This window comes from Mauremys mutica, chromosome 2 (genome assembly GCF_020497125.1).
Source record: "Mauremys mutica isolate MM-2020 ecotype Southern chromosome 2, ASM2049712v1, whole genome shotgun sequence".
NCBI classification, from domain to species: domain Eukaryota; kingdom Metazoa; phylum Chordata; order Testudines; family Geoemydidae; genus Mauremys; species Mauremys mutica.
In genome coordinates, this window is record NC_059073.1 from 63,009,427 (window position 1) to 63,024,527 (window position 15,101).

At 52.0% G+C, this 15,101-nt stretch overlaps 1 protein-coding gene across 9 annotated transcripts in view; it reads right to left on the reverse strand.

Annotated features, from left to right (window-relative positions):
- Positions 1-230: 230 nt before the first annotated feature.
- CSPP1 (centrosome and spindle pole associated protein 1) overlaps positions 231-15,101 on the reverse strand; it is a 163,598-nt gene continuing 148,727 nt past the window's right edge. For all 9 annotated transcript variants that reach the window (XM_045006701.1, XM_045006706.1, XM_045006698.1 and 6 more), the window contains one exon: positions 231-1,231. In XM_045006701.1, the coding sequence (XP_044862636.1) occupies positions 1,005-1,231 (227 nt within the window). In that variant the 3' untranslated portion in view covers positions 231-1,004. The remainder of the gene's footprint in view (positions 1,232-15,101) is intronic.

The window sequence follows — 15,101 nt, forward strand, 5'->3', positions numbered from 1 at the left end:
GGAAAAATCTGTGGCAAATGTGTATGCAATGCATGCACACTTACTGTGGAATGGACATGAGCAACACATCTTGAAGAACAACAGTTACAAAAAGGTTAGTAACCTTTTTTCTAGTCCTTGGACCCCCTTTATGCCATAGGCAGAAGCTAGTGTACCTATAGAAGCTAAGCCTTCCTTTAAGACTTCTCACCCTCATTTCCAAAAAAGGTGGAGAAAGCTTTAAATTTTGGTAATAAAATATAATTTATTTTCATCAATTGTTTTAAATCATGACCATAAATTAAATATTAACAATTCTCACTCAACAATATCTGCATTATCAACACAAACAGTAAGAAGCAGAAATGTATAATTAGAATTTTAGCACACAATTGATTGGGAAAAGAAAGCAAAATGTTAGTAAGTGGAACAGCAATGGCCAATTGTTTACATAAATCTTTTGTCCATGTAGATCCCATAATAGTGATTCAGTAACTCTTGAATAGTGGACAAATACAGGCTATAATAACCACCCCTTACCACTGTTTTTAAATAGCTACTGCTGCATTGAGGTAAAAATCACGTGAAGTACTTGAGTAAAAGGAATACAAGCTTTGTCGTTTATGCTATGATGTTGGCAGAATCATTCTAGATTCTTAGATAAAAGAGAACTTTTAACATAAAAACTAATACTACATTCACACACGCTTCAAATCTAAGACTGGAAATATCAGTACCATACTGACCAGTGTAACTTATAGAAAGAGTGCAAAAAACCTCCACTTCCCTACCTTGGTATAATAAACATCCTGTACACAGTCTGTTTTCCCTTTTAAAGAAATCATTTACATTACAGCTTCTGCTTCTTTAACATTTCATTAAAAAAAACCTTATACATATAGCTCACAATATTTACATATAAGACTATTCTTACAAGAGAACATAAAATGAACATGTTAAAAGTGCAGTAGTGATTAACATTCCTTCTATGATTAAAGGCACAGCTGGTTTCAATATAGATTTATTTAACCATGTGCAGTTGACAGTCCCTGCCAACCAAAGGGTAATGTGTTTTCAGAAGAAAGTTTAGCCGGGTTTGACTGCCCGGCCATAAATCTTTTCACAGTCTCTGATGTTCCAGGTCGCAGCCAGGGGTCTGTTGCTACTGTGTCAACAGAGGTGGGCCTTCTGCCACCTTTATATGGAAACTGCTTCAAAATGTCATCAGCATCTCCCAGGGAAATATCATCACCTGTGGAGGAAGAGAAACAGGCTTATAGTTTCCTCTTTAAAATAATCCCATCAACACAATGCAACTTTCTTGTTACATTTAATGTTTATTCCTTCTACATATTTAATGATATAAGGGATGAGAGACCTGTTATCACCCAAATACTTATCAATGACATGCCTCAAATGCAGCAAGTCTGTATAGGAACAGGCCATATCTGTATTAAATTAAAGGTTCAGTAGATATGAAGATACTAAAAGTCCTTTTTTTGGTCATGATGCTCTCCAATGTCCCATGGATTTTTTGAGCAGTTGCTGCCTCATAAAATGCTCACCGTCACTGGACGGAACTGGGTTGCAAATACACAAGCCCTCCTCCATACCTGATGGTTGATGTGGAGGACTATTCTTGCTCTCTGATAGTGAGCCTGTTTTTGTGGACTGAGGTCAAACACCCCATTGAAAAGTCAGTCAATGAGTCCGATACAAAAAAGGAGCATTCCAAGGTTATAAAAAAAAAAGTGTTGCCAAACACTATCTTCTTTTGCCTATAAACATATATCTCTTTTCAGCCCGAGGGTGACTAAAATACTACAGGCCTGATGCAGAGTGGGTTTAACTTCCCTGCAGGCAGAAGATATGTCTATACATCACCTCCCTAACTGGCTACCCCAATGTTTTACATATTTTAAACTGGTCTTGCAACATTTTATTAGATTAAATCACATACATGCTCCTCTCTCCCACAAAGATTTGCTCTTACAATCTGGTACAAGGAGCTCATTGCTACTGGTACATGAAAAAAAAAAGCATACTTCATGTAAGTATAAGGAATTACAACAGGTGGTATTAACATGAAGAAGCTTTATTTTAATAAACTGAAATATCCCAAACTGAAAATCCAGAATGTTCTAAAACAAACAAACAATCTACAGAGACGCTTTCTATATGGTCAGTCTTAACAGTTTATTATAACCGCTAAGTTAATTTATGGAAAATCCAGCATTCTAAAGGACATTGGCTAAAAATAATTCAGATGTTAAAATCACCACCATCTGCTACATCAACAAGCAAAGGGGCACGAGGTCTCCTGCACTCTACACAGAAGCAATTCACCGTTGGGATTGATGCATTGTCCACAAGATCCTGTTGTTGGCTGGGGGACTCCTACAAGGGACCTCTTCACCTCCCAAACCAACAGCAAATGCACCCAGTACTGCTTTAGGGGAGGGCTTGGTGCCCTTTTCCAGGGTGATACCCTAGTCCTCCCCTGGTTGGATCAGTTCAATTATGCCTTTCCCTCTCTGTCACTTCTGCTATGAGACCTGCATGAGGTCAAGTGGGAGAGAGTGGTGGTCATTTCTGATAGCCCCATTCTGGCCTTGCCAGTTCTGCTTTCCTGCATGTCAGCACGCTCCCCACTTTCAGTGCCACCTCTCCCAGAGCTACTCACACAATAAGGTGGAAGGATTCGGCATCCCTGATGCCCAGACTCTTCACCTCCAGGCTTGGGTTTTGGATGGACATCTTCATTAGAGTGGGAATGTTTGTTAGCAGTGCAGACCATCCTCTCGAGCAGCAGAAAGGAATCCACAAGGCGATCCTATGAGACTAAATGGAAGCATTTCATCTCTTGGGTCCAGCAGAAAGGTCCTGAGGATGTGGACATTCCTCTTCTAGACTACCTCCTCTCCCTAAAGATGTCTGGCCTTGCGCTCAACTCTGTCAAGGTCCACATGGCTGCTCTCAGTGCCTTTCACCCTCTGCTGGAGGGGCGTTTTTTCTTTATTCACCCATTGACTTCCAGGTTTTGGAAGGGCCTCCTTTGAAGCTTCCCTCCTATTCAGCCCATCGCTCCCCAAGCGGACCTCAGCCTTGTCCTGAAGACGCTGACAAAGTGACCCTTTGAACCTGTGGCCCTGTGCTCTCTTTCTCGCCTCTCCATGAAGGTCGCCTTCCTGGTTGGTATCACATTCGCGAGATGGGTTAGCGAACTGGGGGCCATGATGACGGACACCCCACCCATTTACTACATTTCATAAAGACAAAGTTTCGCTACGCTTGCACCCCAAGTGTCTTCCTAAGGTTATCTCTAGTTTTCATCTCAACCAGCCTATACACTTAGCTTCTTTCTTTCCAAAGCCTCACACCTCGGTGGAGGAAAGACACCTTTACTCCCTTGACATCCGCAGGGCCCTGGCCTTCTACCTGCAGTGGATGAAACCCTTCAGGAAGTCCCCCAAACTGTCGCTATAGCTGAACACATTAAGGGGCAAGTGATTTCCACTCAGAGGATTTCGAAGTTGGTGTCAGGGTGCATTATGCTCTGCTACCAGTTATCAGGGCTGTCTCTGCCCTGTGGGATATGGGCCTGCTCCATCAGAGCACAAACATTAACTACAGCTGTGCTTCACGATGTGCTCTTACAGACATATGTAAGGCAGTCACATGGAGCTCAGTACATACCTTCTCTTCCCATTATGCCTTGGTGCAAGACTGCTACGGATGCCTTGTTCGGTGTGGCTGTTCTCTGTTCCATGGTTCCATCATTTGGGAGAGGTGGCAGTGAAAGTGGGGAGTGCGCTGACATTCACAGAAGGGGAAACCAGAACTGGGGAGGCCAGAATGGCGTCATAGGAAAAAAAGTCTCATTCTCCCACCTGACCTTGTGCGGGACTCACAGCAGAAGCGACAGAGGGGGAAAGGCATAACTGAACTGATCCAACCAGGGGAGGACTAGGGTATCACCCTGGAAAAGGGCACTAAGCCCTCTCCTGAAGCTGTACTGGGTGCATTTGCTGTTGGTTTAGGAGGTGAAGAGGTCCCTGGTAGGAGTCACCCAGCAGTTGAAAATGTTGGTGACCACAGCACCATGAAGCTCCCACTCATGGTTGGTCACAAATTTCCTGCTGAGAGAGTCTGCAATCATGTTTTGAGTGCTGGGAAGGTATGCTGCCGACAACAGGATCTTGTGGGCAATGCACCAATCCCAAGCCCCCTTGCTTGTTGATGTAGCAGATGGTGGTGTTGTCTGACATGTTGAGGATGTGACGGGAATGGATGGGAGAAACACTCACTCTCTCTCTCTGGGAAACCATGAAGTTCCAGGATGTTGATGTGCATCCGGGACTCTCGAGCAGTCCATGTCTCCTGAGTCATATGCTCATCCATGTGGGCCACTCCGAACAAGGCATCCGTAGCAGATGATGCGTCTGTGATAATTGTTGTGGAAGGGGAAGACAGAAGGAATGGTATCCCAATACAAACCTAACTCAGATCCATCCACCAGTGGAGAGAAAAGAGGACAGAAGCTCATGGGGAACAGTGAGTAGAAAGTCCATAGAGTGTTGCATGGAAAAGCCGACCCTCTGGAGCCACAGCAGCAGCTGTTGTAGGCAGCAAAAGTGAAGACAGTCATGTAAATGCAAGCCGCCACGTGGTCAAGAAGAGAAAGGCAGGTTCTGACTGGGACAGAAGGACTGGATAGCACCCTGTAAATTAGCTCCTGCAGGGTCTGGAACCTGTCCTCTGGAGGTAGGCATGAGCTGAGATCGTGTTGATGCGTGTCCCCAATGAATTCTAGGGATTTAGTGGGATCCAAAGTACATTTTTCGACATTTATGCTGACCCCTAGTGAGGAGAGGAGTGTGAGCAGCATAGAGGTCGAGGCTTGAGCTTCCTTTCTTGATCGGGCCACCAGCAGCCAGTCGTCGAGATAAGGGAATAAAAGAACACCTTGACGCCAGAGTTGGGCTGCCACTACCGAGATGACTTTAGGGAAGACTCATGGAGCAGTGGTGAGTCTGTACTGGAAGTGACGACGACCTGCCATGAGTCTCAGGAAGTAGCTGTGGATAGGATGGATATCCACATGAAAGTAAGCACCCTGCATATCGAGACCTGTAAACCACATGCCTCCTTCTAAGGAAGGAATGACGGCTGCCAGGGTGACCATACAAAAAAAACTTTGGCTTTTATATAAAGCAGTTGAGACAGCAGAGATCCAGGATCTGTCACCACCCACCCTTCTCCTTGGGGACTAGGAAGTGGGTGGAATAGAACCCCGCTCCCTGACAGGTTGAGGGAACAGGTTCTATCACCCCCCTTTGCACCAAGGAGTCCACTTCTAGGGCAAGAATATGGTCTTGAGAGTGATCACCGAAGTGGGGTTGAGGCAGGGATGTGGGTGACGTAGTGTTTTGAACTCGATCATATAGCCATGTCAAATAACATCCAGGACCCACCTGTCTGTTGTTATCGCACTCCAAGTTGGTAAGAAGAGCACTAGGCACCCTCCAAAGGGAGTGGTTCAGGTGCATGGTATAAAGCATGATGGTTAGCTGCTCTCAAAGTGTACTCAGAAACAACAATTCTGTGAAGATTGGTCATAAGATGCAGAAGGTTGTGACGATGATGAACCCGAGAGACAGGGTCACTAGATCCTCTACCATTCGCAAGGAGGCTCACAGGACTGCTGTTGGAAGAACTGGGGAATTCTGAATCGCTGACTTGGCGGTAGGCAGTAGAACTTACACTTGGGCGCCAGTGTGTCAATCCCCAGCAATTGGAGAGTGGCTCTAGACTCTGAGGGAGTGAAGGGAGTCAACAGCCTTCTTGATTGAAGAGATGAGACTCATCAAAAGGAAGGCCCTCAATGGTGATCTGGAAATCCCTCAGGAAACCAGACGAATGTATCCAGGACTCTCTTCAGATGACAATCCCCATAGCCATCATGCACGAAGAAGTGTCTGCTGCATCCACTGTTGCCTGCAGCATTGTTCTCGCAACCAGCTTTCCTTCCTCTAGAGTAGTCTGGAATCGGGCTTGATCCTGCTGAGGCAGTTTCTCTGTGAAATCCATTAGCTTGCTGTAGGTAAGGAAGTCATATTTCATGAACAGAGCCAAGTAATTTGAAATATGAAACTGGAGACTGGCAGAGGAAAATACATTGCAGTCCAGAAGGTCCAGGCATTTGCCCTCTTTATCTGCTGCGGAGTATGCGGGTGCTGCTGACGGGCCCATTCCGTCCCTGCCTGAATGATGAGGGAGTTGGGTGGTTGGTGAACAAGAAACTCGCGCATCTTTGGAGGCATGTAGGACCTCTTCTCTGCCCCTTTGGGGGCGGGTGTGCAAGTGGCTGGAGTGTGCCAGACAGTCCAGGCCAGTTGAAGGATGGTCTCGTTGATTGGTAGGGCCACTTGAGCCAGTACCAAGGTATGCAAGATATCAACTAGTTGTTGTTGCTTATCTTGCACTTCCTCCAGTGGGATGTTGAGGGCACTAGCCACCCTATGGAGCAGATCCTGGAATTGTTGGTAGTCATCCAGGGGCGAGAAGGGAGCCAAGGACACCGTGGTATCCAGGGAAGACAAAGGGAAGCATTCAGGTTCTGGTGGTACCGTCAGAGTCAGACTAAAGCAGCACATCTTCTAATAGCAGTTTAGAATGCCTGCTCAATGATGGCTGAAGGGGGGAGACAGTAGACTCTTTACGAGCAGAGTGGGAAGGTTCCAGAGGTGGATACTGCGGCCACGATCCCCAGTACGGCCATTCCAGCAGTTCTGACGGATGCTGATGAGGGCCCCACGAGCAGGGTACCAATGACCCTAGTGTTGTGTAAAGAGACGATATTGCCATGGAGCTGGCAGGGCCTTGGAGTAGTCACATCAGCAGTACAGGAAAGGCGGATCCTGAGTGCCATCCTAGTCCTCCGACCCTGAGAAATCAGAGGTCAGTTCAAATGCAATGCTGTTGGAATAACAGGAGCCTCAGGGGAGCGGGTGGGAACACAGCCCAAAGCAGGCAAGTCTAGCGTGGGGAAACGCACCCTCCGAGGAGACAAGGGCAGGGAGACCTTTCCTCAGAAGTGTCCCCGACTTGGATGATGCTGTGATGAGAAGGAACTGAGGGCACGGTCAGTCAACCCCACTCTTTATCACCTTGGATGTAACCATAAGGTGGATCAAGTGTGCATGCATGGACCAACACACACTATTACTTTCAAAAGTTCCAGCTCCAGACGCATGGCACACGCGTATAACCCTCAGTGGAATACAATAGGAACCATCAAAGAAGAAGAGGCAGTTATAGGAAGGGACTTTCAACTGATTACTAACTCCTTATTCAAATTGTCTTCTCTCCTCTATTCCCACTCCAAATCTTCCATTACTCCTTGTTCCCTCCCGATTCACTTGTTAGGAAGGGACACAAGAACAAATGGATATAAACTGGACATCAACAAGTTCAGGCTTGAAATTAGGCGAAGGTTTCTAACCATCAGAGGAGTGAAGTTTTGGAGCTCACACAGGAAAATGATAACAGATGAAAAACACCACATCACCTGTGGGTGAACACTTTTCACAAAGCTATCATTCTCTACCTGACCTATCAGTTCTCTTCCTCAAAGGAAACCTACACAACACTTTCAAAAGACAAGCCTGGGAGATTAAATTCATAACTTTGCTAGACAGTAAAAATCATGGACTGAATAGAGACACTGGATTTATGGCTTATTACAATAATCTATAGCACACTAACAATCCCCCCCTCCACTTCACCTTGAATGGTCCCTTGAAATATGTCTTAACTACTAATGTCAAACAATCTGTTCCATCTTGTATTTAGCTTTTAACACTCTACATAAATTTCCCAGACCTGAAGCAAATCTCTGTGAAGCTTGAAAGCTTGTCTCACTTACGAACAGAAGGTGGTCCAATAAAAGATATTACCTCACCCACCCTGTCTCGCTAATATACTGGGACCAACATGGCTACAACAACACTGAATAAAACAAAGGGGCAAGGGGAGCAGGAAAACACACCATACAATCTAACATTTATAGATTATTAGGGTTCATTTCTCACTAAAATCCCTGAAGCAAAACAGGCTCTAAACCAAAGATTCTATTCAATTCTTGTCATGTTTAACAAGAATCTATTAAGTCAGTCACATCTTTTAGTCCCTCTCCCTGCTTCAGGTTCACCCGGCAAGAGTAGGAAATAGGACCAGCATAAATACGGGACAGCTCCAAAGAATCATGTAGGGAAAAACAGATTTCCCCATGCCCCCAAGTGACAGTGAACAGTGTTGGGGTTTCTCCGAGACCTGTTCCACTCGGTTCCCCAAGAACTCATTTTGACTCCAGTCTTATCACTCAGGTTCTTCTTCGAGTGATTGCTCCTATGCATTCCAGTTAGGTGTGCGCGCCACGCGTGCATGGCATCTCGGAACTTTTTTACCCTAGCAACACCGGCGGGCCGGCTGGGCGCCACCTGGAGTGGCGCCGCTATGGCGCTGAATATATACCCCAGCCGGCCCGTCCGCTCCTCAGTTCCTTCTTACCGCCCATGACGGCCAGCTGGAACTGTGGAGTGCTCTCTGTCCTCCACTACCCTAGCTTTCGCTAAAGGTTTTTTGTATATAGTTAGTTCTTAGTTCGTGTAGATAGTTGTTATAGTTAGTTAGTTAGGTTTAGTGTTAAGGTTAGGGGGGTTTCCCCTCCCTTTCCTCTCCCGGTGCGGGCTCATGCCCAAGGCACCGGGCTTTAAGCCCTGCGCAATCTGCCAGAGGCCTATGCCCATCGGGGACCCGCACGACGCCTGTCTTCGTTGCCTAGGCGAGGGCCATCGGACAGACAAGTGTCAGATGTGTTCTGCCTTCAAGCCGAGAACACGTAAGGAGCGGGACTATAGACTTAAGCAGCTCCTCATGGAGGCGTCGTTACAGCCCCCGGCACCGGCCGCGCCGGCACCGAGAGCCTCATTGGTGCAGAGCGCACCGGCTGCTCCGAGCCGTTCCGGCACCGCAGCCTCAGCCGGCGGCTCCGAAGACCCGGCACCGCTCCCTTTCGCCTGCTAGGAAACGCAGGCTGGCGAAGGCAATCGCTAAGTCCCGCGCTGAGGACTCAGCCAAGACTGTTGCGCCACCTGCCACTCCCGCGGTGGCCGTGCACCAGGCGGGCACCGGGCCGTTGACTCCGGCGCCGCAAGGGCCATCGAGTCCGGCACCGCCACGCTCCCCGGCACCGTCCGCGGTTGAGCCACGACTGCTGTCGACGCCAGAGACTTTCTCCGCGGCGCGTGAGCTGATACAGCTCGTAGAGGCACCGAGCCTCCGGCCCCCGGCACCGCCGGTGCGGGCTGTCGCGTCTGCAGGCAAACCGGCAATGATGATCCGGCCGCCCTCCGCGGACCGCCGGCACAGACGACGCTCCCGGTCCCGGTCACGCTCCCGGTCCCAATGAAGGTCGCCATCCCGCCGATCTCGCTCTCGGCACCGCTCGCCGTCCCAGTACCGGTCGCCATCCCGACGCCGGTCGGAGTCCCGGTACCGTTCGTCATCCCGGTACCGGTCGCACTCTCGGCACCGATCCAGGTCCCGATCGCCGTCGCGTCGGCACCGTCGGAGGTCTCAGTCCCGGCACCGTTCCCAGCACCGCGACTCTCGCAGCCATTCCCGGCACCGCAGATCCCGCTCCAGGTCGAGCTCCCGGCACCGGTCGAGCTCCCGGCACCGCGGTGGCCGACGGTCTCGGTCACCGTCCCGGTACCGAATGGACAGACACTGTTTCTCGGTACCGTCTGCGGACAGACTACCGCCTTCGGCGGTACAATCAGTCAGCGCCTCAGCACCTCCTTGGCCATCCCGCCCGGCATCGGTGGCCTCCGGCGCGGACAATAATGCGCACTTGCCACCAACCCTTCACGGTGATCCTCAAGGGGTTCAAAAGTGGGGCTTCTGGGTTCCCTGGGCCCAGTATGAAGCGCAGGGGGTACCGTTTCCCCCGAGAGACTCGGCCTCCGAGCGCAGGGCCCCCGAGGCAACGGTTAGCCAGGCGGCCCCTTCGCCTCGACGTGAGCCCTCCGTTCCGCCGGACCGCCGGTCCTCCGTGCAGCACGACCCAGCCAAGGCGCAGTCAGCAGCCCCTGCGGAGGAGGCCGTCGTGCAGGGCTTGTCCTCATCGTCCTCCCCGGACGAGGCGGTGGCCGGTGCTTCGACCAAGGAGCCGCCGCCCATTGACCTGAAGGCCCACCAGGACCTGCTTCGCCGGGTGGCGACGGCCATGGATCTCCCAGTAGCGGAGGTCCAAGAGGACGAGGACCCTATTACCAACGTGGTTGGTGCGGACGCTCCCGTGCGAGTGGCGTTGCCCTTTGTGAAAACAATCCAAAAGAACGCCACCACGCTTTGGCAAACACCCGCTTCCATCCCTCCCACGGCCCGAGGGGTCGAGCGTAAATACTCAGTTCCCCCTACAGGCTATGAGTACCTTTATACCCACCCGACCCCGGACTCCTTGGTGGTGCAATCGGTTAATGACCGCGAGAGGCACGGTCAACCTGCCCCTGCGCCGAAGTCCAAGGACGCCCGGCACATGGACCTGCTAGGCCGCAAGGTCTACTCGGCGGGTGGCCTACAGATGCGTATTGCTAACCAGATGGTCCTCCTAGCCAGATACGTCTTTGATATCCTAACGTCCCTGGCGAAGTTCACGGAGCTCCTGCCGTCAGCCTCCCGCCAGGAGTTCACGGCAATGTTAGAGGAGGGGAGGAGATCATCTAGGTCCTCCATCACGGCAGCCCTTGACGCTGCGGACTCCGGAGCTCGGACCTTAGCCTCCGGCGTGTCGATGCGGCGCATCGCCTGGCTGCAGTCCTCCACCCTGCCACCGGAGGTGCAATATACACTGCAGGACCTGCCCTTCGACACGCAGGGTCTTTTTTCCGAAAAGACAGATTCACGGATCCAGACCCTAAAGGACGGTCGCGTTGCCATCCGCACCCTAGGGATGCACACGCCGGCGACACAACGCAGGTCCTTCCGGCAGCAACCCTCCCGGCCCTTCTACCAGCAACGCTATCGCCCGTACAATAGCCGGCGACCGGCTCAAAATCGCCGTCGTCCTTCCGGCAATCGGCGTAGCCAGGGCCAGGCCTCTTCCAAGGCTCCTCAGGGGGCCAAGCAGGCCTTTTGATGGGACGCTCGAGGACGGCCCATCACTCTCCCTACCGGATCCTTCCTCTTTATTTTACAACCGCCTTTCCCATTTCTTTTCGGCGTGGTCCCAATTAACAACAGACAGCTGGGTGCTTCAGACAGTCCAGTCGGGATACCGCCTTCAATTTGTTTCACCCCCGCCTTCCCACCCACCCTCCCGGTCCCTCTTCAGGGACCCCTCTCACGAGCAATTCCTCTTACAGGAGGTCCAGACTCTGTTGAGCGTGGGTGCCATAGAGGCAGTGCCTCAAGACAGGCGGGGCAGGGGATTCTACTCCCGTTATTTTCTCATCCCCAAAGCGAAAGGGGGGCTACGTCCTATCCTGGACCTTCGCGAGCTGAACAAGTTCCTGCTCAAACCCAAGTTTCGCATGGTTACCTTGGGGACCATCATTCCCTCCCTGGATCTGGGAGACTGGTTTGCCGCCCTCGACATGAAGGACGCCTACTTCCATGTCGCGATTTATCCTCCTCACCGACGTTACCTCCGGTTTGTCGTCAACAACGCCCACTACCAGTTCACCGTGTTGCCGTTTGGGCTCTCCACCGCACCGAGGGTGTTCACCAAATGCATGGCAGTGGTTGCCGCAGCCCTCCGCCGTCGTCGGATACATGTCTACCCGTATCTCGACGACTGGCTGGTTCGCGGTCAGTCTCAACAGCTGGTGATGGGCCAGTTGACAGACATTCTGTCCCTCTTCCAACGGCTCGGGCTTCTCATCAACGCCGAGAAGTCCACTTTGGTTCCGTCACAGTGGGTGGAGTTCATTGGAGCGGTCCTCGACTCCGTGATAGCCCGAGCCTGCCTGCCACAATCTCGACATCAGACCATGGTCTCCATCATCTGGGACCTCGTCTCCTTCCCGACCACGACGGTGCGCTCCTGCCTCCGCCTCCTAGGCCACATGGCATCATGCACGTATGTCACCGCGTACGCGCGGCTCCACCTCCGCCCGTTCCAGTCTTGGCTCGCGTCGGTGTACCGACCAAATCGCGATCCCATCGATATGGTGGTCACAGTCTCCAGGCCGACCCTCGACTGGTGGCTAGACCCGCAGGTCGTCTGTGCGGGAGTCCCGTTCCATCCGCCTCGCCCGTCCGCCACGCTGACCACAGATGCCTCAGCGCTCGGTTGGGGGGCTCACCTGGGCGACCTTCACACCCAAGGTCTGTGGTCGTCGCAGGAGCTCGCTCTCCACATCAATGTACACGAACTGCGAGCGATCCGTCTGGCCTGTCGCACCTTCTGCACCCACCTGCAAGGTCGCTGTGTGACAGTGTTCACGGACAATACAACAGCAATGTTCTACGTGAACAAGCAGGGCGGAGCCCGCTCCTCCCTCCTCTGCAAGGAAGCGATGCTCCTGTGAGACTTCTGCGTGACCCACTCCATTCACCTGGAAGCGTCCTTTCTTCCGGGAGTGCAGAACACGCTGGCCGACCATCTCAGCAGGTCGTTCCTCTCCCACGAGTGGTCCCTCCGTCTAGATGTCGTACGCACGATCTTCCAGAGGTGGGGGTTTCCCCAAGTAGACCTATTCGCGTCCAAGGAGAACAGGAAGTGTCACCTGTTTTGCTCGTTCCGGGGTCACTCGCCGGGCTCCCTGTCGGATGCCTTCCTGTATTCCTGGAAGGATCGCCTACTCTATGCCTTCCCTCCGTTCCCCCTCGTTCACCGAGTGCTTCAGAAGCTGCGGAGGGACAGAGCCACCGTCATTCTCGTAGCTCCGGCCTGGCCGAGGCAGCATTGGTACTCCCTGCTGCTCGAGCTCTCCGTTCGGGATCCCATCCCCCTTCCGTTGTGGCCGGACCTCATCACCCAGGACTTCGGCAGGCTCCGCCATCCGAGCCTGCAGTCCCTCCATCTTACAGCTTGGTACCTGAGTGGTTGACCCACGCAGAGAGGGACTGCTCGGCGGCAGTACAGCAAGTCCTGCTAGAGAGCAGAAAGCCTTCCACTCGCTCCACCTATCTGGCGAAATGGAAGAGGTTCGCGCTCTGGTGTGACCAACGAGGCCTCAATCCCTTCGTAGTCCCGGTCCCTACTATCCTGGACTACCTCTGGTACCTTAAGGAGCAAGGTCTTGCGGTCTCCTCCCTGAGGGTTCACCTGGCAGCAGTGTCCGCCTTTCGTCCATCGCTGGAAGGTCGGTCCATCTTCTCCAACCAGATGGTTTCCCGCTTCCTTAAAGGCCTGGACCACTTATACCCGCCGGTCCGGCGCCCTGCTCCGACCTGGGATTTGAACCTCGTGCTGGCCAAGCTGATGGGTCCCCCCTTCGAGCCCTTGGCCACATGCTCCCTGCTCTACCTCTCCTGGAAGACGGCCTTCCTTGTCGCCATTACATCAGCGAGACGAGTTTCTGAGCTCCGCACTCTGACGGTTGGTCCGCCATACACCGTCTTCCACGGGGACAAGGTGCAGCTTCGACCACATCCGGCCTTCCTCCCAAAGGTGGTGTCAGCCTTCCACCTCAACCAGGAGATTTTCCTCCCGGTGTTCTTCCCGAAGCCGCATGCCTCGCCTCGGGAGCAACAGCTGCACACCCTCGACGTCCGCAGGGCGCTCGTTTTCTACATCGAGCGAACTAAACCATTCCAGCGTTCGCCCCAGCTGTTTGTAGCGGTTGCTGACCGCATGAAGGGCGAGCCGATATCCTCCCAGCGGATTTCCTCTTGGGTCACCGCGTGTATCCGGACCTGCTACGAGCTTGCTCGCGTGCCGCCATGCCGCCTCACCGCACACTCGACGAGGGCGCACGCCTCGTCGGCTGCCTTCCTGGCCCACGTTCCGATCCAGGACATCTGTCGAGCGGCCACCTGGTCTTCAGTCCACACCTTCGCTACCCACTACGCGTTGGTGCAACAGTCTCGAGATGACGCAGCCTTCGGCTCAGCGGTTTTACACTCCGCCACGTCTCACTCCGACCCCACCGCCTAGGTAAGGCTTGGGAATCACCTAACTGGAATGCATAGGAGCAATCACTCGAAGAAGAAAAGACGGTTACTCACCGTAGTAACTGTTGTTCTTTGAGATGTGTTGCTCCTATCCATTCCAGACCCGCCCTCCTTCCCCACTGTCGGAGTAGCCGGCAAGAAGGAACTGAGGAGCGGATGGGCCGGCTGGGGTATATATTCAGCGCCATAGTGGCGCCACTCCAGGGGGCGCCCAGCCGGCCCGCCGGTGTTGCTAGGGTAAAAAAGTTCCGAGATGCCGTGCACGCACGGCGCGCACACCTAACTGGAATGGATAGGAGCAACACATCTCGAAGAACAACAGTTACTATGGTGAGTAACCGTCTTTTCCTTTTATTTGGTATAGAGCAAAGCTACATTGAGTTGATCAGACTCAAGTATACGGGGTGGGTATAGAGCATACCACACTATAAAGTTACACAGAAGCACTTTACCTTAGCATCTTTATCAAGACTAACAACATATACATCCTTAACTATACATTGCATCATACGCTTCTGGATTGGTTTGGTTGCTTTGCAGGAACCAATCCCTGTGCAGCATGCTCTGGCCACACAATGTGCAGGCACACGTACTCTTTACCTCATCTTACATTCCAGGTGTATCTTGTTTATTCTAAATGGTACCTGCGTGTTCCTGTATCTTAGCCAGTAAAGACATCTTGTCTCTAGCCTACTGATCCATTTATCTTCTCAGTCATGCCCACTAAGAAATGAGGCAAGTAACTTATGTCAAGTTACTTATATCCAGGCCTACAAAGAGAGAGGGAGGCTGTGTGCTGCAGGGCACCTCAGTAATCTGGCTACAATTAAGCCTTCCACCTTTGATCTTGAAACTCCCTCCTACTTCTGAAAGGAGGGGAGAGCACAGACCTCTGACTCTTCAGGCCTAGACTTCTCCTTTGCTTCAGGTTGGGACTT